General features: G+C 51.3%; 7 protein-coding genes across 7 annotated transcripts; 4 read left to right on the top strand and 3 right to left on the bottom strand.

Moving 5' to 3' along the window:
- Positions 1 to 251: 251 nt before the first annotated feature.
- BGZ61DRAFT_585039 (uncharacterized protein) lies at positions 252 to 2,076 on the top strand. The gene is made up of 3 exons (XM_046256385.1): positions 252 to 658; positions 714 to 1,250; positions 1,355 to 2,076. Exons 1-3 carry the CDS (start codon positions 504 to 506, stop codon positions 1,938 to 1,940), a joined length of 1,278 nt encoding a protein of 425 aa, XP_046110040.1. The 5' UTR covers positions 252 to 503; the 3' UTR covers positions 1,941 to 2,076.
- A 51-nt stretch (positions 2,077 to 2,127) lies between these two features.
- On the bottom strand, positions 2,128 to 4,463 carry BGZ61DRAFT_443955 (general substrate transporter). Its single transcript, XM_046244936.1, has 4 exons — positions 3,965 to 4,463; positions 3,077 to 3,902; positions 2,779 to 3,022; positions 2,128 to 2,726 (listed from the first exon to the last, which is right to left on the bottom strand). The coding sequence occupies exons 1-4, from the start codon at positions 4,110 to 4,112 to the stop codon at positions 2,346 to 2,348; spliced, it is 1,599 nt and encodes a 532-aa protein (XP_046110039.1). The 5' UTR covers positions 4,113 to 4,463; the 3' UTR covers positions 2,128 to 2,345.
- A 206-nt stretch (positions 4,464 to 4,669) lies between these two features.
- Positions 4,670 to 6,512, top strand: BGZ61DRAFT_473857 (uncharacterized protein; the record flags this gene model as incomplete). Its single annotated transcript, XM_046248509.1, has 2 exons — positions 4,670 to 6,283; positions 6,336 to 6,512. 2 exons carry the CDS (start codon positions 4,670 to 4,672, stop codon positions 6,510 to 6,512), a joined length of 1,791 nt encoding a protein of 596 aa, XP_046110038.1.
- A 380-nt stretch (positions 6,513 to 6,892) lies between these two features.
- BGZ61DRAFT_490907 (glycosyl hydrolase) lies at positions 6,893 to 8,551 on the top strand (the record flags this gene model as incomplete). Its single annotated transcript, XM_046250375.1, has 2 exons — positions 6,893 to 7,049; positions 7,101 to 8,551. 2 exons carry the CDS (start codon positions 6,893 to 6,895, stop codon positions 8,549 to 8,551), a joined length of 1,608 nt encoding a protein of 535 aa, XP_046110037.1.
- Positions 8,552 to 8,614: 63 nt separating this feature from the next.
- BGZ61DRAFT_585035 (heterokaryon incompatibility protein-domain-containing protein) lies at positions 8,615 to 13,931 on the bottom strand. The gene is made up of 3 exons (XM_046256384.1): positions 11,583 to 13,931; positions 8,893 to 10,306; positions 8,615 to 8,844 (listed from the first exon to the last, which is right to left on the bottom strand). The coding sequence occupies exons 1-3, from the start codon at positions 13,601 to 13,603 to the stop codon at positions 8,755 to 8,757; spliced, it is 3,525 nt and encodes a 1,174-aa protein (XP_046110036.1). The 5' UTR covers positions 13,604 to 13,931; the 3' UTR covers positions 8,615 to 8,754.
- A 1,008-nt stretch (positions 13,932 to 14,939) lies between these two features.
- On the bottom strand, positions 14,940 to 16,150 carry BGZ61DRAFT_528450 (uncharacterized protein; the record flags this gene model as incomplete). The annotated part of the gene is made up of 2 exons (XM_046253256.1): positions 14,940 to 15,722; positions 15,773 to 16,150. The coding sequence occupies 2 exons, from the start codon at positions 16,148 to 16,150 to the stop codon at positions 14,940 to 14,942; spliced, it is 1,161 nt and encodes a 386-aa protein (XP_046110035.1).
- Positions 16,151 to 18,004: 1,854 nt separating this feature from the next.
- On the top strand, positions 18,005 to 20,307 carry BGZ61DRAFT_528449 (uncharacterized protein; the record flags this gene model as incomplete). The annotated part of the gene is made up of 3 exons (XM_046253255.1): positions 18,005 to 18,114; positions 18,200 to 18,516; positions 18,572 to 20,307. The coding sequence occupies 3 exons, from the start codon at positions 18,005 to 18,007 to the stop codon at positions 20,305 to 20,307; spliced, it is 2,163 nt and encodes a 720-aa protein (XP_046110034.1).
- Positions 20,308 to 20,485: the final 178 nt, after the last annotated feature.

Genomic DNA, 20,485 nt, shown 5'->3' with positions numbered 1-20,485 from the left:
GGATGACGGGTATAGCGTTGTCGCCTAGAGATTCCCACATGGAACATTGGGTTGTTCCAAAAGAGCAGAAGCGGACTACAGCACGTGGCTGTTAATGTAATTATCGATAGAAGCAATATCAAAAACATTAGAACATCAGAAACTACACAGTACCAAAAGATCTTTTTAAAGCACAGGCACAAGTAAGCATGGGCGACTCAGCCCGTTTCGAGTTTAGAGGAGGATCGACGTACCCCACTTGTGCCTGGTGATGTCGCTGGAAACAGGAATCACCGGGCCAATCACAGGCGTTGAATCGTCCCGTCTATTGGTAGTGATCCCCTGAACCCCAGTAATGGCTGTGCAAGCTGAATGCTAGCTGCGCCTACGACGATGGTTAAAACTGGCGTGAGGGACGTCAATAGAATCCAGAATCTTTCCCGTCACGTCCCGCGCGAAACGAGTGACGACGGCAACTCTTCGACTTCGCGACGCATAACGCGCCGAACTCGGAATATCCAGTCATGTGGCCAAAGGCGTCTTGGGGCCCAGCGCTCGTGTTAGGCGGTCTCCTGCCCCACGCGGCGCAGAGCCAGCGGACGGAGCGCTGTCTCGCCTGCGTTCCGGAGCCCGTGAGGGACGAGGTCGCGGTGGGATTCGACCTGGCGCCGTCGTACGGGTGAGTGCTTGCGACAGCGAACAAGGCCATTGAATATTTGCTCACTCGTCTTCAGCGCATCTGCCGCTTATTTCCACAATGGTTCCAGCGTTGACCTGGCCAAGGTCCCCGCCTCGTTCGAGTACCAGGAGCTCATGATGAGCGCTGTAGAAGCGGCCCCGATACCCCGGCATCACAACGACCGGGGCATTCGGCGGTGCACGCAATGGGTAATCGGATTATTGCAAAGGCTCGGTTTCCATATCGCGCCACCGGATCCATCAGAGGCCGCCACCCTCCTGGTTGACCTCATCTCAAAGCTGAAGGAGGAGTCCGAGGCTGCTCTAGGGCAGCCCATCACCCGCGTGTCTGTCACCGCGCCTTGGTTGAGGAAATGGCAAGATGACTATCCGGATATCCACCCGATCAATGAAGCTCTCCTACTCGCTGGATTGACGCCTTTTTCTATGGATCTCGAAGAGCCGGTGTATATCACGGAGACGCAAGCGGTACTCGCAGCGAACGGGCACCAGCTGTGTGAACCGTTCGGGTCATATCGGTATGGTGAACAGGACAAGAAGGAGAAAGAAAGTCAGGGTGTCTTTATTGTCAGGTTTGTGAACCCCTTTTGAATCGACTTCGAGAAAAGTCTCCGCCTCTGAAAATACTGGCTGTACCTGTCCGTGTGACTCGGATTACTGACCTGTTGAGATATAGCTACACGGAGGACACAATCTATACCGGAATTGAAAGCGCCGAATGCTTTTACAACAAACCCAAAGCCAGCTCCATCAGGGGAAACATTTCCAGAGGCGAACTTCTCCCCGCGGAAGAAACTTTAAGTCTTCAGCCCTATTCGGATATAAGGGAAGCCATATTCGACCGTGTAATGCAGGAGTTTAGTTGGTACCATGAGCAAAATCCGGATTCTGACCCAACGGGCATCATTGTCCTTGCCGGCGAAGGCGGCGACCTGCCGTTGTTTCAGTACACAATGTGGGGCATGGCCTGGGGAGGGAGAATTGCCAATGCTTTCACGAAGGCGGCAGAGGAAAAAGTAGAAAATTGGACTGGTTACGAACAGTTCAAAGTTGTCCAGTCGGAGAACGCGACCTTTGCAGCTGCCAGAGGCGCGGCAATGTGGTCGCGATTGAGACTCGAGGCGGGGCACTATTGCGTGGCTGCCGAGTGTGGGAGAGGTCGGCCCAAACCGTTCTCTCCCTTGGATGGGATTGGCGAGGAGTCATGTGCCCCGACCACGGGGTTTAGTGTGGATGATGAGGATGTCTGGATAGACATATGAGTGTGATTTACTGAGTGTGATTTGTATTGGCGTATTTGGGGGTTGCGGTTGAAGGCACCGCGGATATACAATATTCTACATTTTTATTTCAAATCTAGAAAAATAAAACTACTCAAAATATCAATATAGAAGCACGATCCTGTTACAGAAGACGAGTGATATAAATCCAATTTTACAATGGAGCCGGGGATCATTCGACGCTGTCTAAATGAATAGTATAGAGTGTGGGAAACTTGTACAACTGTCAACTAACCACTGGTAAATGATAGACTACATAGACCCTAGACATGTACCAATCGCAAATATCTTGAAAATATAGTACCGTTTAATCTAGACTGCTAGAAAAGCCCGCTTGATAGAATAGGTTGCTTTTGCGGCTTAGTTGCATTCAGTCAATGGGTTTTCTTAGTCTTTCAAGATAACTGCCGCCTTTTCGCCATCCTCACCGGGGATGAACTCCATTTCAACACGGTAGTTCTTGAATTGACGAGCCGGAACCTTCTTCTGGAACATTTCCTCTAGTTCCAGGTAACTGCGTCCCTTCATTTCCGGGAGGCAGAAGACGAAGTACACCGCGAAAGGAAGGGATGCCGCGAAAAACACAAAGGCAACCTTTCCGCCGAGATTGGCTTGCCCGGGGTTAATGAGAATTGGGAGCACCATGCCCACCATAGTAGCCGCAGAAGTGTTGCACATAATGTTGAGTGAGTACGTCTTCTGTCGAAGCCGGAGGGTCGGTGTTTCGCCGCCTATCGCGAAGGCCACAGCTCCCAGGGTGAGTTGGTACTAGGGACAAGAGTTAGTCAACTCGGATAAACTGAGTGCAATTTAGACATACTAATAGACCCCAAATACACATTAGGGCTACCATGGTACTGAGTGCGGCCTGGTTGCCCAAAGTGCTGATACCGCCGATGACGAGTAGGAGCGATGTCAACACAATTGAACCGTACACGATCATAGGCCGACGGCCAAGTTTGTCGATGGCAAACCAGGACATGATGTTGCCTACTAGTTGGATTGCGTATGCGCCCTGGGCAATGCCTACTGGGTTGCTCACTCCGGCCACAGTAAAGAAATATCTGCTTAATATTAGACGTAGTTCTGTTGGAAGGTCATGTGTAGAGTAAACTCACGGGAGATACCCAGCAACGAAGCCAGCTCCGCTGAATTGTTGGGCCAGGTAAACCATTGCAACGATAACAGTCCGCCGGCGATTGACTCCTTGGAAGCATTCAATATAAGTGGAACCTTCGTCGTTGATCTCTTTCTCCTTGGCTAGAGTGACTTCCATCACCGCCAGTTTAGGTTCCACATCCACTTCAGACCCAAAGAACTTTTGCAAGGACTTTGCAGCTTCATCACGACGGCCCTTCATGAGTAGCCAAGATGGAGATTCGGGTAGCAGAAGGAGGCCAAGAATAATCATCGCCGTCGGGGGCAAAAGCTGCGTCAGAATCGGCATCCGCCAGCCCCAATCGTTTCCGATAAAAGTGCCTCCATAACCGACGAGAGCGCATGCCCACTGTCCAATGACGATCATAGTGTTGATGAGAACCAAGCAGAACCCTCGGATGTTGTCAGGAGCAAACTCGGCCACGAACACGGGGGCCAAAGAATGTCCCAGACCAAAGCCGAGCGTGCTGATGAGCTTGCCACCGAAAATCATCATGATCGATTGGGCGAAGGTCTGGACCAAGATTCCCGCGATGCAGAGGACACACCCAAGAAAGATGACCTTCCGGCGACCCCAGATGTCAGAAATGAAGCCTGCGGCGAAGGCAGCTACGAATATACCTCCGTACGTGGCCGAGTTGAGGATCTGTTGGGTTTGGGTGGGAATTTCTCGGCCGTTGGGTGTGTCTTTACCAAAGCGCTCAAGGAAAGACGGTATAGCGAGGATGTTGCCCACGAGGGCAATTTCATATCCAAAGTTGATGGGGAGGATGAAAATTAGGAGGCCTTGTTTATGTATAAGTTAGCATGGGTGCGCTGTTGTTAGGCGATTGTTTCCAATGACTTACACCAGCCCAAGATTCGCTTGTTTTTCCAAAGTTCCAGGATGCCGCTGGATGTGTTTGCAGGTGGGGTCTGGATTGACTCTGGGTCAACCTCATGATGGCTGTCGCGAACTTCGGCTGAAGCCTTGCCAGTCACCGAAGTGGACGTCATGTTGAATTGGATGGAGACAATAAATTGGGAACAAAGATTGAGTGCTCGTCGCCTTGGAGCTTTTCGGTTGTCAGAAGGCGTTCAGACCGGAGTCTCGCCAACTCTTATAGCCATCCATCCAAGCCAACGGTAACGAATAGCATCATTAGAAAAAGCTAGCCCAAAACGACACTGCGTTCGAGGGCCGTGATCGTGTGCATGGAGACGAGTGATCATGCGGGATGGAAGTCTTCCCCACACGCTAGGAGAACGGGACTGGGGTTGAAGGTTTCGGCTAAAGAAGAATACAGGCTCAATGGAGAGACTCAACGAAGTGGAAGGGAGAAAATTGGAGCGTGGACTAAGGTACACTTGCTCTCGTATGATCGAGTGTCCAGAGTCTCGGGAAGATGGCATCGCACTAGCGCACCGGAGAAATAGCCTTGGGTGTGGATCCGGAGTAATTCGGACTTGGCCATTTCTCCGGTCACCACTAAGAACTGTAAGACCGCGGAGTTTCTCAGCTACCACGCCCATCTCGACCATTCTTCCAACACACTTCAGCTCTCGGTTCCAAGATGCGGGCCCGGCTCACCACCCAGGCTTGTGAAGCATGCAGGCGACGCAAGGTCAAATGCGACGCAGTACCACCGCAATGCTCAAACTGCCGAGCGCTGGGTTTGGATTGCGAGTACAGCACCCGGAGAAAGAAACGAGGCCCAAAGCCAAGGACGCGCTCTGGACTCGGACCTGGCGACGTATCCAGTAGTGAAGCCATCACCTCACCTGTTCCACGATCCCCCGGCATCACGAGTGAGGTGGTAAGGGCGGATCTGCTGGATCGAGATTTGGCCTTCTCGCCGTCATCCCATCGCTCTCAAGATTTCAGAAACACTCCCCAGTCCTCAATTGGATTCTCTCCTCTTACGGACCAGGAATCAATATGCTCTCCAAGGGCTTTGGAGCCGGATCACAGGCCCATTCAAATCCATCAAGCGCTCTGCGCAGCATTCGAGGCTATGTGCCTCCCGTTAGAGAAAACTGTTTACGAATCTCTCGACAATTTCATGCTCTCGCACTTCCCGTCCTTACCAATGATCCACCCATATGCTCTGAAAAAGAATGTTCGACTGCTATTACCATCCTCTCGACATTTGTTTGAACATACTGCCACAAATACGGAGTCTGTTGCTGAGACCGCGCGACGAGGGGCTGATATGCGCGCGTTTGCCCTCCTAACAGCCGTTTGTGCCATAGCCAGCTGCCGATCCCGTCGGATCTCGACAGATCTCCCCATGGATGCTACATTAGCACCGTTCCTTTCTGCATCTCGCCATATGCTGGCTTGCTTCGAGGATTGGGACATCGCTCATGCCGACTCGAGCTCACTGTTCATACGAAGCTGCCATTCAGGAGCTCTCCATCACCTTGGACAGACCCGCCAGTCGTGGTACATCTTGGGTGATGCACTGCGGCTAGCGATAGATATGCGGTTGTACGATGAATCCTCCTATCACAACCTGTCGCCTCTGGAGACGAAGCTCCGGAAAAACATTTTTATATCGCTGTCCATGAGCGCCAAGTCGGCTTCGGTTTTGAATAATAGGCCCACTATTTTTCACGAAATATGCTTGAACGAGTCTGTTACTACTCCGACTCTACTCGAGGACGAATTCAGCCTGTTGGACCCTGGTGACAGTCGTTATGATCAGCCGTACGAGAAACAACTGCATGTGGGGTTCTATCTATCCTACAGACTGTGGACCATGGCGACCGACATTCTCCTGGATATGAAAACACTGTCGCGCCTCTACAAGAGATCTGGCTGTGATGTCCCACCTCAAGACCCTGTTCAGATGGGAATTATGCATTCGTACATGGATTTCTGCGGCATTCTTGATACGCTCCCGCCCTGGCTTCGTGGTCCAGACTGCCACGCTGCTGGGAATGAGGCGGCCACTGACTATCAAAGGCGAACGTTCTGGCATCAGCGGGCGAACATAGTCATAACATTTCACTGTCTCCGGCTTATTTTGCTTCGGCGAGCCATGGAGAAAGGTTTTTGTATGCTTCTCGGACTGACCAGCAACCCGGATATGCTGGCTTTGCGGAAGATTGAAATCGCCAGTGACTTGGCCGCCGCAGCCGCAAGCACGCCCTTCGAAGCCTTGCATGCAAACGGAGAGCCGTTGGTAAGTTCTACGCGTCTTATAAAGCCGGTAATCATTAACCCGGTTCGTTCAGGTCGAGAAACTCCGGCAAGTCGGTGTCAGCCTCCTCGAAATTGTGCACCAGAATGTGAATGACGCGGTTTCGTCTCGCGCCCAATCTCTCCTGTCCACCCTCATCGACATTATAGCGAGACTCGACTCCCGAGTGTCCGACGAGTTGAGCGGACAACCTCAATTTGATTCGCATTGAAATGCTACTCGCTGCTCGAGTCATGTATGTCCGCGGAGTATTCCTCCACCTCAAATACTCCGGTCGACCAAGGTGTGGATTTCTACTTGTCCACGGGGTAAACGTACCCCACCAGCTATTCTTCCCCATGACAAATGTGCAGGGTTCATTGCTAGATGAAAACAGTTCACTGACTGTCGGAGTTTCCGTTTTGTAGCTTGTTGGTGGATTGGGGAGCTTCTAGTTGCCAATCTCGGTCAATTTTGCCCAACTGATCCCCCCATTGCGTGATTTGTCTCGCTATAAGTTACTCACCCATCACACCGTTCTTATGTCTTCGTCACAGTCCAGCAATCCGCCCTTTCTATCACTAGACGACCACTATGAACGGCAAGGTTGAGATGGTCGAGTACTGCAATCCAATTGTTCCTGGATTTTCCCCAGACCCGTCTGTCGTTTTCGTCGATGGGGTCTTCTATCTGGCCAACTCCTCATTTCATGTCTTCCCCGGTCTGCCAATATACGCATCTCGAGATCTGCGAGAATGGACGCATATCGGTATGTCCGAGTGATTCCGTAGAAGAATGGTTTGCTGACAGACATGGAAAGGGAATGCCATAAATCGACCAGAACAGCTTAGTCTCGAGGGCGCTAGCATGGTGAAAATGCCTCTCGATACAGGTCATTACATGGTTGGATCGGCAGGCCTTTTTGCGCCGACCATCCGTCACCACCGAGGGAGATTCTACATCATTTGTACAAATCTAGTCGCACTGAAAGAGCCCATGGAAGCCCAAAACTTCATCATTTCAACAACAGATATTTGGGCCGGAGATTGGAGTGATCCTGTTTACATTCCCTTCAATGGAATAGATCCGAGTCTGTTCTTCGATGACGACGGCCATACTTACTTCCAGGGCTGCTACGCCATTGACCGGAAGACGCAGCCTAGTTGCACAATCAAGCAGTTCGAGATTCATCCAGACACCGGAAAGAAGCTATCTGAAGAACGGGAAATTTGGGGAGGCCATGCCCGGTACGACACCGAGGGGCCACATATTTACAAAATTGGCAAATGGTACTACCTCCTCGTCGCTGAAGGTGGTACCTTCGAGCATCATATGCTTTGTATTTCCAGGTCAGAGAATATCTGGGGCCCTTACGAAGATTTTGAGGGCAACCCGATTCTGACGGCGGACGGGACGGATGAGTACATCCAGAACACCGGGCACGGCGAGTTGTTCCAGGACGGTGCTGGGAAGTGGTGGGCTGTGGCATTGGCTGTACGCAATGAAAACGGAGGCGAGTCTAGCGGCAAAGATACCTTCGTGGCTCCTCTGGGCAGAGAGAGCTTCTTAGCCCCCGTCGATTGGCCTGAAGGCGGATGGCCTAAAGTTCTTCAGCCCAAAATGGAGTTCATGGAAAGTCTTGCTAGTTTGTCTTGCAGCACGGATGAGGCTTCAGAAATTCGATCCCCTCCAAACGTGGGAAACTTGCACATCCGAACACCAGACCTGTCCAAGTATGGGGTTAGCGAGGATAACACTGGGCTGGTGACCCTATTCCCGAGCCGCACCGATCTGTCGACCCCGACTGGCACAAGCACATTTCTGGGAAGAAGACAGTTGTCGTTAACTTCTGTTGCGACTGCATCACTCAACATCAATGGCCTGGAGAAGGGAGTCCAAGCAGGTCTGGCCCTATACAAAGATCACTTGCGCCATGTTTCTCTTACTTATGACTCCGATAAGAAGACAGTACTTTGCTATGCTGTGAGCTTAGACGACAACATAGTATTACCATGCCAGCTTCCTGTCGAGGATGACGCGGAGCAGGTGAGTTTTAAGATCATCTCTTTCCCAACGAAATGGGTCTTTTTGGCCAAAGCAGCCGGAAACGAGGCATCGGACAGCGATGAAGGCTGGACTGAGCTAGGGACTGTGGAAGCATGGAAACTATGTGCCCGGGAGATGACTGGCCCTATGTTTGGCGTCTTTGCCCATGCTTCTGAAGACGTGGCTGAAGCAGTGGCCATCAATTTCTCACATTTCGCAGTTTAGGACAAGAGAAGCGGAAAATAAAGGATGGACTGAGTGAAGTTTAGAAATTTAGTAAGATAAAGACCAAACATACGCGAGAGCCAGGATATGAAGCCAATATATCAACTCATCATCGGGATGTGACCATCGCATATTAGATATAGCTCGTTTGCGCCAAACCATACTTCAGCGGGTAGGCCAATAAACACCAGCTGAAAATTTGCTCATCTGAAGGGGACGGTATTCGACTCCTGGCCTTGAGACGGGCTGTCGTTTTGCGAGGGGAGGTTTACGATGACGAGGTACAAAACTTCCTGTGGTTCAGATTAGTGAATATCTTGTCTTTCGAGCATCAATATTACCTTTTGTAACAAGTTCATCAACCCACCTGCTTGTGCCTTACTGCCACTGCTTTTAGAAGATGAAGATTTACTTTTTGACCCTTTCTTTTTTGACGTTTCATCGTCTCCGTCACATTGAGAACTGGCCTTACTTCCGCTGTCGGCTGGTCTTCCATGTCCATATTGCCAATTGCCACCAGTGAGAAAGGCTACAATATCGCCACTCGTGGCCGGGTGGTTTGGGTCGGCATACCGCGATCGAAACTCGGGTTTTGGCAGCATGTTGACCATTGTGAGCTCGGGACTCTTCTCCATCCACTTTGCTTTGGCGCGTTCGTCCATATACTCGTCGAGCCATGTTTCTGCACGATCAACCGCGTTTTTCTTCTTGCGATTGTCAGTTCCGCCGGAAGGGACTGGCTTCTCGTGTAGTGAAGGAAAGACAAGCGGTGCCGGCTCAGCACAATTGAAGGCGCCGTTGGAGGGTTTCATTACATCCTGCATCTGTTCCTGGATTTGTCGCAGGCCCTCTCCGCTCGGTACCTTCTTTGTAGCGATGCCTTTCATCTTTTCCACGAGGCTCGTCTCAGAGTAAGACTTGATTGCCTTCCCTTCAAAGTCGACCGCGGTTACAAGCTCTTCGTCGCTGGCGTCGGGTCTCCAAGTCACCACGAGACATATCAACCCGCGTGGGATGAAGAATTCCGCATTGACACCGTCCAAGAACTTATTGGACTTGAATCGGCTCTGCGCCTCCATGATCGCATCAGTCGCAATGTCTACTGCGACCCCGAAGAGCATCATCAACGGGTCAGGCACCGCCAACTCGGCCAAACCAGCCAGGTTGATGGCGTATATGTAGGGATTAGGCTCTAAGGCCTTGTTGAATGTGTCGATAAAATCGAGGAAGGTCTCCTGGTCGATACCAATATCGCTCAAGGCCGGTGCGTACGCTCGAACGAAACCCCGAGCTCGTTGCTTGGGCCGTCTTTGAACCAGTATCACTGGCAACGCGAGTTTGGTGCCCAAGTTGACATTGGATTGGCAAGGGTGTCTCTCGAGAAATGCCTTGGCGAGGTCACTTGGTTCCTTAGGAGACTGTGAATCCGTTTCTCTTGCGGCCGGTTCTCCTTCTGCGTCGTCTAGTGCCCAGATGGTGTGATTGACTCCTTCTGGTGTAGATATATCATCTGGCTGCTGAGATTGACGAACAAGTTCTTCACCCTCTACTCTCTTCTTCTCTCGTCTGTAGTGAACAGCTTCCGAGGCGAAGCCGACGCCTGCCGCCACCATTCTGACAAGGCCTTCGATGGGGTCGTCTTTTTTTCTGACAACGCCATCGGGTCTGCTGAATGTCTTGTCTCGCTCACGAATAACATCTTGGACGAGTTTGGAGGCTGCGCTCGATGCGATTTTCTTGCCTTCCTTCGCTAGACTGGGGATATTAATGGAAATACGTCATACTCGGCTATTTTTCGTACCTCATAGTGCTTGGGTGCAAATTGATGTCGATGTGTTGACGTCTTTTATTTCCCTATCGTGAGAGACGGGAAATCCAACAGGAGTGTTGATGCAAATTGTGAAACTAAAATGAAAGGAATCTTTCAAATTAGATACGTTGTTGCTTGCTGCGTTATGCTGTGCAAAGAGGCCTCCTATGAAGATGGAAATGACAAGATTCGTCACCAATGATGGGCTCGAATGACGAATTCACTGAAATGCCAATTATGTAGCTCTTTCTTGGCAACTAGGCAGCCACCTATTACAGTGCGCAGTGATTGACCGGCGGTCCGCGGAGAGCGAAATCCTTCTGTAAGACTCGCATATGAGTGGAGGAACCTGTCAGCAAGGCACTACCTGCGGAATGCGAAAGCTTGGCGTAGCACGTGAAGATATTGACAGCTAGAAAGCGTCAAGAATGATACTGCTGCGCTTCATAATGGGGATTGGTATTTGAGGCGGCCCTTATAATCACTTGTACGCCAACTCGACGACTAGAAATAGAGACTTGACTCTCAAAGTGTGGGTTTTGGCCTTGCCATCGAGAGAAGGAAATGCGATCTGCCACCAGTGCAACCAAATTGAGATTGAGGCTAGTGTAGATAGCTACGCGATGAACGGATGTGTGTGTGTGTTAGAGGGTACAAATACGAAGATCGATCGTTGTTGTCATTGTGTAGGGCAATATTGAAGATAGGAAGGGACATATATTTTGAACCGCAATAAATAGAGAGAGGTAATCTCTTTCCATGAAAATGGACAAATATTGACCTTGCCCATTGTTCGTTACGTTCATCACAGAAAATATTAAGCAAGACGAAGGCCACACAGATCAAACTATCTTCAGGAATAAGAAAATTTGAGAATGACCTATCAGAACAGCTCAGTGTAATATCTCGGTGAAATATCTCCCGTTGCTTGTTGCTTACAGTGTTATAAATGCCCCCAGCCTACGAGCTTCGCCGAACGAAGCAATATGGAATAATAGACAATCAACACCCCCAGCATTAGACTGTTTGTCAACGAGAACACGCCAAAGTCAACTTTGCGCGCTGACTTTTGCATAATGTGATTACCAAAAAGGCATTCCCGGTCGGCTCGTTCTCATCAGACTATATTTCTTAAATCTATAAGGTGTTTATACTAGGCAAAGACTTTCCCACAGCCCTTCTTCCTCCACGAACTCCCCATGCATGATACCGTGAACATACGCCTCACCGATTAAGCTATACTCTTGCCCTCCTTCCAACTTCCTCAGCACCAGAGGTGTCCGGCACCCCGACACAATCCAGACCTCGTTTCCTTTCGTGGTGGACTTGGGACCACTTCCAATATAACCGTTCTCAAGCATGAATGGCCGGCGGTGACCAAGAGCCTCGACCAAGAGAAGGCCAGCCCCCGAAAAGGCCTCTGCCTGAAAGTCCTCGAGCCACCGCCGCTTCTCCTCGTCAGGCAACCCGTCTGTCTCTGGCAGCATGCCGTACTTTCCACAGCACTCCTCGACCACTTCTCTCGTCGGGAAGAAGCAATCTTGCACTTCTTCGGCAGCTCGGAACACGAGGTGTCTCTCAGCAAGAAACTCCTCAATGGCAGCGGGTGTTTGATCATCAAACACTTTCTGTGCGGCAAGAAAAATAACCCACGTTATGGCTTGATTTAGTTTTAGGAGAGCCTCAGGCAATGCGGGCCTTCGAGACTCATCCTGGTCTAGAACAAGAGCTCGTCGAAAGGCATCGCTCCTAGGCTGTCTTGTGGGCACGTATACCGGTTCCATAGCAAGCATCAACTCGGCCCAGCCGTGGAGATTGCCTTGGAATGCTTCGTCCAGTTCCTCGCCCGTCATCCTAACGGCTCCGACCCTCTGTCCACGGACGTGAAGCTTTCTACCGTTGATCCGAAATACGCTACTCTGGTGGCCGGTTGTCTTGGTCGACGCATGGAACAACGAGTCCCCTGCCACCATGGTCTTGAAGCAGGGCCCCAACATAGGATTGGCAGCTGCTATTGGCGAGAGGTCAGGCACCCAGGATGGGGTTCCGGGGACTTGGCGTAGAGCAGGATCGCAAACCAAGCCCAGCACATGCAGCGACTGAGTTGCTTCTAGGACTTCAATGGTGAACCGCAGCATGACCTCCTCTGTAGGAACCCCATAGTCAGCCTGTAACCGCGTTGGTATCTTTTCCCCATTAAACATGTGGTTTAGAATACCCTGGAACCCATACACAGAGTCTCTTCGGTCACTAGCCTGAAAACTGACCCTTGTCCATAACACAAGCTGCAGCAGCAAGATGCTCATGCTTGTCCCAGAGACACCAGGCATAAACTCAATCAGATCCAGCACACCGTGTAACGGACTGTCTGGGCCTTTGCACCATTCGCGGACGAACTGGATGCGCATGGCGCCGAGGAAGCCTTGCCCGACGGCATCCACCTCCGTAACGTTGAAGCCATCGCCCAAGAAGTGAAAGCTCAGTCCGGCAGCCATGGAAGTCAACTGCAAGAAAGTAGCGACCATGCCTATGTCATCCCATGGGACCGAAATATCGCCCCAAAGGACCTCGGCCTCTTTCGCAAGCGCGACCTCTTGGAGTATCCATATTCGGTGGAACCACCTTGAGCGGTAGAAGCTGATGAGAGCTTCAGCGTCTTGTTGCGTCGGAACTGGAAGACCAAAGCGTTTGAGAGACTCGGGATGCGTGATGTCGATGCCCAGACCAAAGTCCTGCGCTTGAATGATGCCCAAGACTTCGCGGGTGGCAACCTGAGCGTATTGTTTAACAAGGCCGGCGCCCCGTTGAACTTGGTCTCTGTCTGTGATCTTTCCCAGCCAGATGACGACCTTGATTGCTCGTCGGTAGATCTGATCCATGATTCCGACTTGGGTTTCGCGCTCGGCGCGGTTTTCTTGGTCGATGCAGATGGCATCTATCCAGAATGGCACGCTAGGATACAAGTGATAAAGTTGCAGCAGAGCATCGTGTAAATTCGGGTTTACCCTTAGGTGCTTTCCATTGAGAAGGATTGGAACTTTGTCGACGTTGCCGTACTCAACATTGCCTACTGAGGGCGGTCCCCAAGTGTAGGAGAGCGCATAGTATACCGGCAGGCCAACTAGCAAGTGCGTACTGACAATCAGGCTTGGAATAATGCGGCTCTCATCTGGCTCAACTGAAATCCTCACGAGCCGCATAGAACTCGTCCCCAAATCGTCAGTATAGTGCAGTCCGTCCATCTGGCGCGCGGTAGGATTCCTTGCATGAGGGAATTGAAGCACGAGAAATGAGAGCGACAGAAGAGGTAATTTGTGGTTCGTCGTTCCATCGCCAGATCATAAGCGCCCGCGAGCAAGGACTGATTTTATCCTACGCTAATTGCTGACCATCCCCGGAACTTCAAACACAGGGGTTATCGATAATAAAACCTGTTGCAGATGGTTTAGATAGGACGTTGGTATCGCCGAGTCGATACCGCCAAGTGCTACGCCGCCCCCGCCCGAGTCTCCCATCACTTTGATACGTGCTGCGTCGATGTTCTACTCACTACTCAGCAGCATAATCGGATAAGTACTTTATTGCGAAGAGAACGTCGTCGGACACATGTAAATAATTCTCGGGGTGAAGTTCGTATCCGTCTTCCCGAGTAAACGAATACGCCGGGACGTTGATCGAGCTGCATGCAGAGCTGTCACATATAATATTCGTCATTATTACATTACGGATTAGCGGAGTGTTCATTCCACTTTTGCTGTTGCTGTCAATGAAACAGGGGTGAATGACTAGGTTTTTTCACCTTGATGAGCTGGATTTCGATGACAAGAAACTTGGGGGTTATGCTCGTTCACGACACGAGGAAGTTAGCCAACTCGTCTATCGGGCTAGCTAGCCAGGTGCTGGTTAGGGTTGGGGATGCCAGAACAACACGATGGGAAAATTGACGGGTTGATTTTAGTCATGAAAATAGCCAACAACGGCCCATCCAAACATGAATATATCAAATGAGCAGGTTTAGCATCCATCACCCGCGCTAACGTGGGATGGTTGAAGAATAGGGCTAAGGAGTGAAGTGGAGAGAAAAGAGGCGAGCGGAAACAGCGGAAGCACGGAATATAGGTTGGCATCCGCGTTCGTATTGATGGCCCTGCCTCGGAACAGACATAGACTCTATTGGCGTAAGATCAACTTAGTCTATGAGCTGACCGGGGGAGCAGGTGAATTCCGGGGGCGAGTAAAGGCCCTATTCGTTCGCCTGTACTGGTCAAGAATTGGTGGCGTCTGTTAAGCCATCAAGGTAGCATAAGCTTGAAGATATGCTTAAACCGGCCACGCTAATTGCGACGACAATCTACCTTGTTGGGTAGAGCGTGATGTCCTTAGCTTATTCGGGCGGAGGTAATCAGGGACATCAAGTGAGCAATGGAGGCCACATCATCTGCGAAGAGTAGAAAGCGATCAAGGTAATCATGTGTAGTTAATATCTAAAGAACTAATGTGACTGGTAAGCCGGAGACACGCCCATAAGTCCGATGAAGGCGCTTACGACCAGCCCCTACAACGTTACGGCAAGCCTGCTTACAAGCAAACTGCTCCAGCAACTGTTGTAGAAATGGCAGAGCCAAAGGCAGCCAAATTGGCCGCAATGCCAACTACCGGAATACCAGCCAGCGCTCCAGCAATTACAGTCGCAATCGAGTTTGTCGTGCTGCAGCTGGCGGGGCTGTCAGGCCGGACTGAAATAGTGAAGGTATCCTGGGTCATCCACCGCGGGTCGTTCTGCCTGGCCACCTCGAACTTAACGACTATCTCGTGAGGGAATGGAAGGACCCATTGGCAGACGGAAGACTTGGGGTTGTACACGCAGTCAGTCGAGCTGCCCTCGACCAGCTTAGGGGGAATCAAGCTGGCGAGCTCGTTGGCAATGGTGGTGACCCGGCTGGTGTCCCAGTGCGCGTCGCCCTCCTTTTCAGTGCGGTCAATGTTGAAGTACATGCTGTAGCCCGAGTCTCCCATAGAGTAGGGATGGTCGGCATCCGTACCCGTGGCCTCCGCCTCGATGATCATCAGATACATCTTCTCGGCCCACGCTCGGGCTTTCTCATTAGCCTCCTCCATAGTCACACCCTCAACGACACCGGGGTTGTCCATAGGGTAGCTGCCGTCCGCGGTAACATCGTAGGTGCCCTGCGAAACCTCGATCTCGGAGCGGGTGATATCGCGGCTGGACCGCGTACAAAGGTACTTGTTGTGGCAAACGTACTGCACGTCGTCCGAGACGGGCTCGTAGAAGTTTTGCTTGGGGGTGTCGTAGCAGGTGAAGTCGTTGCCTTTGTAGCTACCCGTTCCGGTAACATGAGTCTGGTGGTTGTTAGCACCAATGCGTGACCTGGGGCTTGCATGCCACTCACATTACTATCGCCTGTCTCGGCCTGGCCATAGAGCTTGAACTTTTCGCCGTCAAAATCGGCCGTGATGGGGTCATTAGTAGTGCCGGCCGTCCAGTCGACGTATGTCGGGTTATCTTGACCAGGGGCGTAGACATAGGCCGTCTTGTAGGTGACGGCCGCCTTGTCTACAAAGATGGCAGCGTAGTCGTTCCACCACCACATCTGGTCCTTGGTGCCAAAGAGGGTGTCGGAGCCGTCTTGCATGCGGTCGCACTGGAGCATGATGACTACTTCGTTGGTGTAGTCGTCATCGCGTTTAGAGTTGGCCGGAATAACCCGGGCTTGGGACAGTCCAGAGGCCGCAGCGATAGCGACAGTAGTGATATGAGAGAAGCGCATTGCAGAATAAGGGTTCTGTATAGAAATATCAGAGAGTAGAGTAGTAAAGACAGCGATGGGCAAAATAGAAAGTCAAGAAAGCTGGCGCGCTAGGTGTGCTGGTAAGATAAGATGCTGTATTGAGAGAACAAGGAATTGAAGCAGAAGACGTTCATTAAATAGAAATCATTGGATAAACACAATTGCCTTCTATCTCCTACAGAATCAAATAACTTCCCACATTCATGTAGCCCCCAATCTTTAAAACAAAGGTCGCCGATGATCCTCTGAAGGATTCATACTATACGAGGCGGAGAAGTTCCAGGCGGTCCAGGAACAGACGAATACAGGTGTATAGAATTCGACTATTTCGGCAATGAACACGAGTTTTTATTGGAAGGATGCGATCGCATGTCGCTGCGGATACCGCTGCCCAAAGATACTGCAGTATTCAACATTCTGGCTGGTTGACGGCTTGGAAGCGAGGAACTCGGCGACCCACCCGGCATACGACTCGGCGACCTGGGTGGAAACTAAATGGGCCAACATAGCCACACGAAACTCATCCTAGGATCTATTACAGGAATCTGTTTAATGCTACTGAGCTATGGTAGTGGATGGGCGGGATAGTATCACTTTACTGCGATTAACAGGGATAGGCGGTGGTGAAGTGGTTACTCTAACAGGAAGCTAGATACATGCAAGAAGATACCCAGCTCGCCACCAGCCACCATGTCCAAACTTGATCCATCGCCTGTATCATGCTATTCAAGCGTGTCGAGTGCTGTTGAAGCTATTAGTTCTAATTCTCTTGTAAGAACGAATTGTACTTACTTGCGATTCCTCAATGGTCAGAGCTACAATGGAACACAAATCCAGTGTTACCCTCACCGCATGTCTCAGACCCATGGGAGTGGCACAGAGATCCCTGAGGGGGAGTGAACGAGTAGCAACACCACTCGCAGTCGAGGCTGCCACCATCATCGAGGGGTTCGCAGTTGCCTCCTGGCAGAGGGCAGTTCTGGCGTTTGAAGATGGCGCCCGTCCCTGGGTTGGTTGATGGAAGAGCAGTGGCGCCCATGGCCACGGCAACCGCGGCAAGGAAATAGGTAACAGTAACCATAATGAATCGATAGAAAATTGAGATTCTTGTAAATAACTGGTGTGTGACTGCGAGATAGTGTCAAGTGCTGCTTAACTTTGCTACTTCTCATCATCTCTTTATACTTCTTTCCGCACCACCAAACCTGAGCCATGCATCTCGTCGTCTCCCCTCCCCTCTACTAGAATGCACAATAAACGGCTCAAAATCCACAAGGGTTCTCCTCTAGAAGACGATTGCATTGGAACTTTAGGCGATGCATGTTCACGCGCACCAAATGATTGTGACCCCCGCGTATTTTGTTCGACTCATCGCTTGCCAAGAGTAACTCAGGTCATAGTGGCATTGATTAAACTGGTACTGATGGGCTTGGCGACTGGTCGACTAGGCCACCTTGGTATTGGACTTGTCCGTAGAGGTTCTCTACGAATTACTCCCAACTTGCGAGATTTTTGAGAACTACCTTGATGACTGCACGTATCCCACGGAGGCGTCTCAAATAGGAAAGCGAGAAGACAGTATTGAACGCCACCAACTGCTCAAAGCCCAATCCATGTGACTCAACAGTTGGGAATAGAGACAACATGGATGCATTACGGGATGGACTTGTTAAGTCGAACCTTGGCATCGCAGCGCTCACCGGACATGGCGCCTGGCAACAGTCAGCAAGCCATCCTCAAATGTGTATATAAGTCACCACAAGAGCCTCCCAGTCAGTTGAATCATTCCTAGTCCATCATCTACACCGCAGACATTCTGTGACCTCAGTCAAGATGTACTTCAAGCCTTGGGCTGTATGCCTTATTTTGGGCCGGCTAATCTCAGCCCTGGCCATTCCCCGAGCAGTGACAACGGAAGCTCCCTCGCCAACCTTGGTCTGCTCGTAAGTGTCTCCTATTTGAGCGACGCTGTGTTTTCTAGACTATTCAAAGGCCAAATTACTGACATTTTTACCTATGAATATGCAGTGATATCACCAGCACGCGATGGGGAATTGCAACGACCGTCCCTGATTTCCAGAGCATGTATAGCTCCATTAACGACAAGTACTACACTCAGGATCACACTTGGACTGGCTCTGTCATCCCCGTCTACACCACTGTGTACTACAGGTCCGGGACACCTAGACTGACAGCTTATGGCTATATCCAATCGGATATTCTGGAGGCAGAAGGGTATCGCATCACGTCGTCGGTCACAACAGTGCCCCAGTGCAGCACCACAACAACCGTCCAGGTGCCTCCTTCACCCACTGGTTCTATGTGTAGCTTGCATATTGATCACTGTAAGATGATTCTATTTGATACCATCCTATCACAACATTTAGCTGACATGGAAAGGGCATTGTGAGCCGTACCCAAGCACCACCGTGAGCGAGGCTTCGGGAGAGACTACGGCAGAAGCTACTTGCTCTCCTCACGGAGATCACTGGCATTGCCCTCCAGGTGTGCCTGAGCCGACCAAACCGCCAACTACATCTTCGACAGAAATACCAGATGGGCCAAAGGACACCGCAACTGTTGTGGGGACCTGCTCTCCCCACGGAGATCACTGGCATTGTCCTCCGGGTGTACCAGAGCCAACCACACCTCCAACCACATCGCCCACAGAGGAACCCGAGGAACCAAAAGACACCACAACTGCTGTAGGAACCTGCTCTCCTCATGGAGATCACTGGCATTGCCCTTCAGGCGTGCCCGAGCCAACAACACCACCGATTACATCACCAACGGAGGAGCCTGAAGAGCCAAATGAGACTCGCACGACGCAAAAGCCCGATGGCCCCAAAACATCTACAACAAGTGCAGGGTCCTGTTCTGCTCATGGTGATCATTGGCATTGCCCTCCAGGTGTACCCGAGCCCACGACGCCGCCATCAGAGGAGCCAACGGATACGCCCGCGACCCAGAAGCCTGAGGGGCCCAAAACAACGATGGCAAATGGGGGTACTTGTTCTGCTCACGGAGATCATTGGCATTGTCCTCCAGGTGTACCTGAGCCAACAACACCGCCGACCACATCGCCAACAGGGCAACCTGAAGAGCCCGAACAGCCAAAAGTTACGACGACAGCTGCAGGAACTTGTTCTCCTCATGGAGATCACTGGCATTGTCCAGATGGTGTGCCCGAGCCAACCTCACCACCCAACTCTGCAGGCGGCGATGATGATGCTTCCGAAGAGTGCGTGGCTCATGGGGACCATTGGCATTGCCCAGAGGGCGTCGAAGAGCCCCCGTATGCTCCCGGCCAGGAACCAAATGCCGACGGGTCTAACCATACCGGGGATTCTGAGGGCTCCGAAGATTCCGACGGTGCTGCAGGGTGTGTTGCACACGGAGATCATTGGCACTGCCCTGAAGGTGTTGAGGAGCCCGTGTATGCCCCTGGGGATGACTCTAGCAATGCTGAAAATTCCGAGGATTCTGGAGAGTGTGAGGCTCATGGTGACCACTGGCACTGCCCAGAAGGTACCGAGGAGCCTCCATATGCTCCTGGCGAGGAGCCCATTGTTGATGAAACTGCCGGAGAGTGCACTGCACATGGAGACCACTGGCATTGCCCTGACGGTGTCGAGGAGCCGCCCTATGCTCCTGGTGATGAGCCCAGTGACGCCGACGACTCTGAAGTTATTGGGGAGTGTGAGGCTCACGGTGACCACTGGCACTGTCCTGAGGGTGTTGAGGAGCCCCCTTATGCTCCTGGGGAGGAACCCAGTGACACTGAGGATTCCGAAGCTATTGGAGAGTGTGAGGCTCATGGTGACCACTGGCACTGCCCTGATGGTGTCGAAGAGCCTCCTTACGCCCCCGATGATGAATCAAGCAGTGATTCCGAGAGTTCCGAGGATGGCGGAGAGTGTGTTGCCCATGGAGATCACTGGGACTGTCCAGAAGGCGTTTCTGAGCCTACCACGCCTCCAACTGCAGCTGCTTCCTCAACTATAATCACGACAACAAAGCAGACCAGTGAGCCAACGGCGCCTCTGGTTATAACCAGTGGGAGTGTAGGACAGGCTACGGCGACAAAGTACATGGCTCTCATTCTTGCTTTCGGCTTCGGAGCTCTGCTCGTTTAATTTCGCGGCAGTACCTCTTCTATATTAAGAAATATGGTGACCATGTTTCCTCTCACATCGTCTCGTTCAATAAGGCTGTGACCGTGACATGCTGCAAAGAGTCCGATCCCCTAACAGAGCCACAATATGAGCTCTGTCTCCTTTATCGTCTCCAAATTATTACCTAATAGCCCACGTG

Source organism: Ilyonectria robusta (genome assembly GCF_021365365.1).
Source record: "Ilyonectria robusta strain PMI_751 chromosome Unknown BGZ61scaffold_3, whole genome shotgun sequence".
NCBI lineage: Eukaryota > Fungi > Ascomycota > Sordariomycetes > Hypocreales > Nectriaceae > Ilyonectria > Ilyonectria robusta.
The sequence above is the reverse complement of the archived record's forward strand: the minus strand, read 5'-3'. Positions and strand labels throughout refer to the sequence as shown.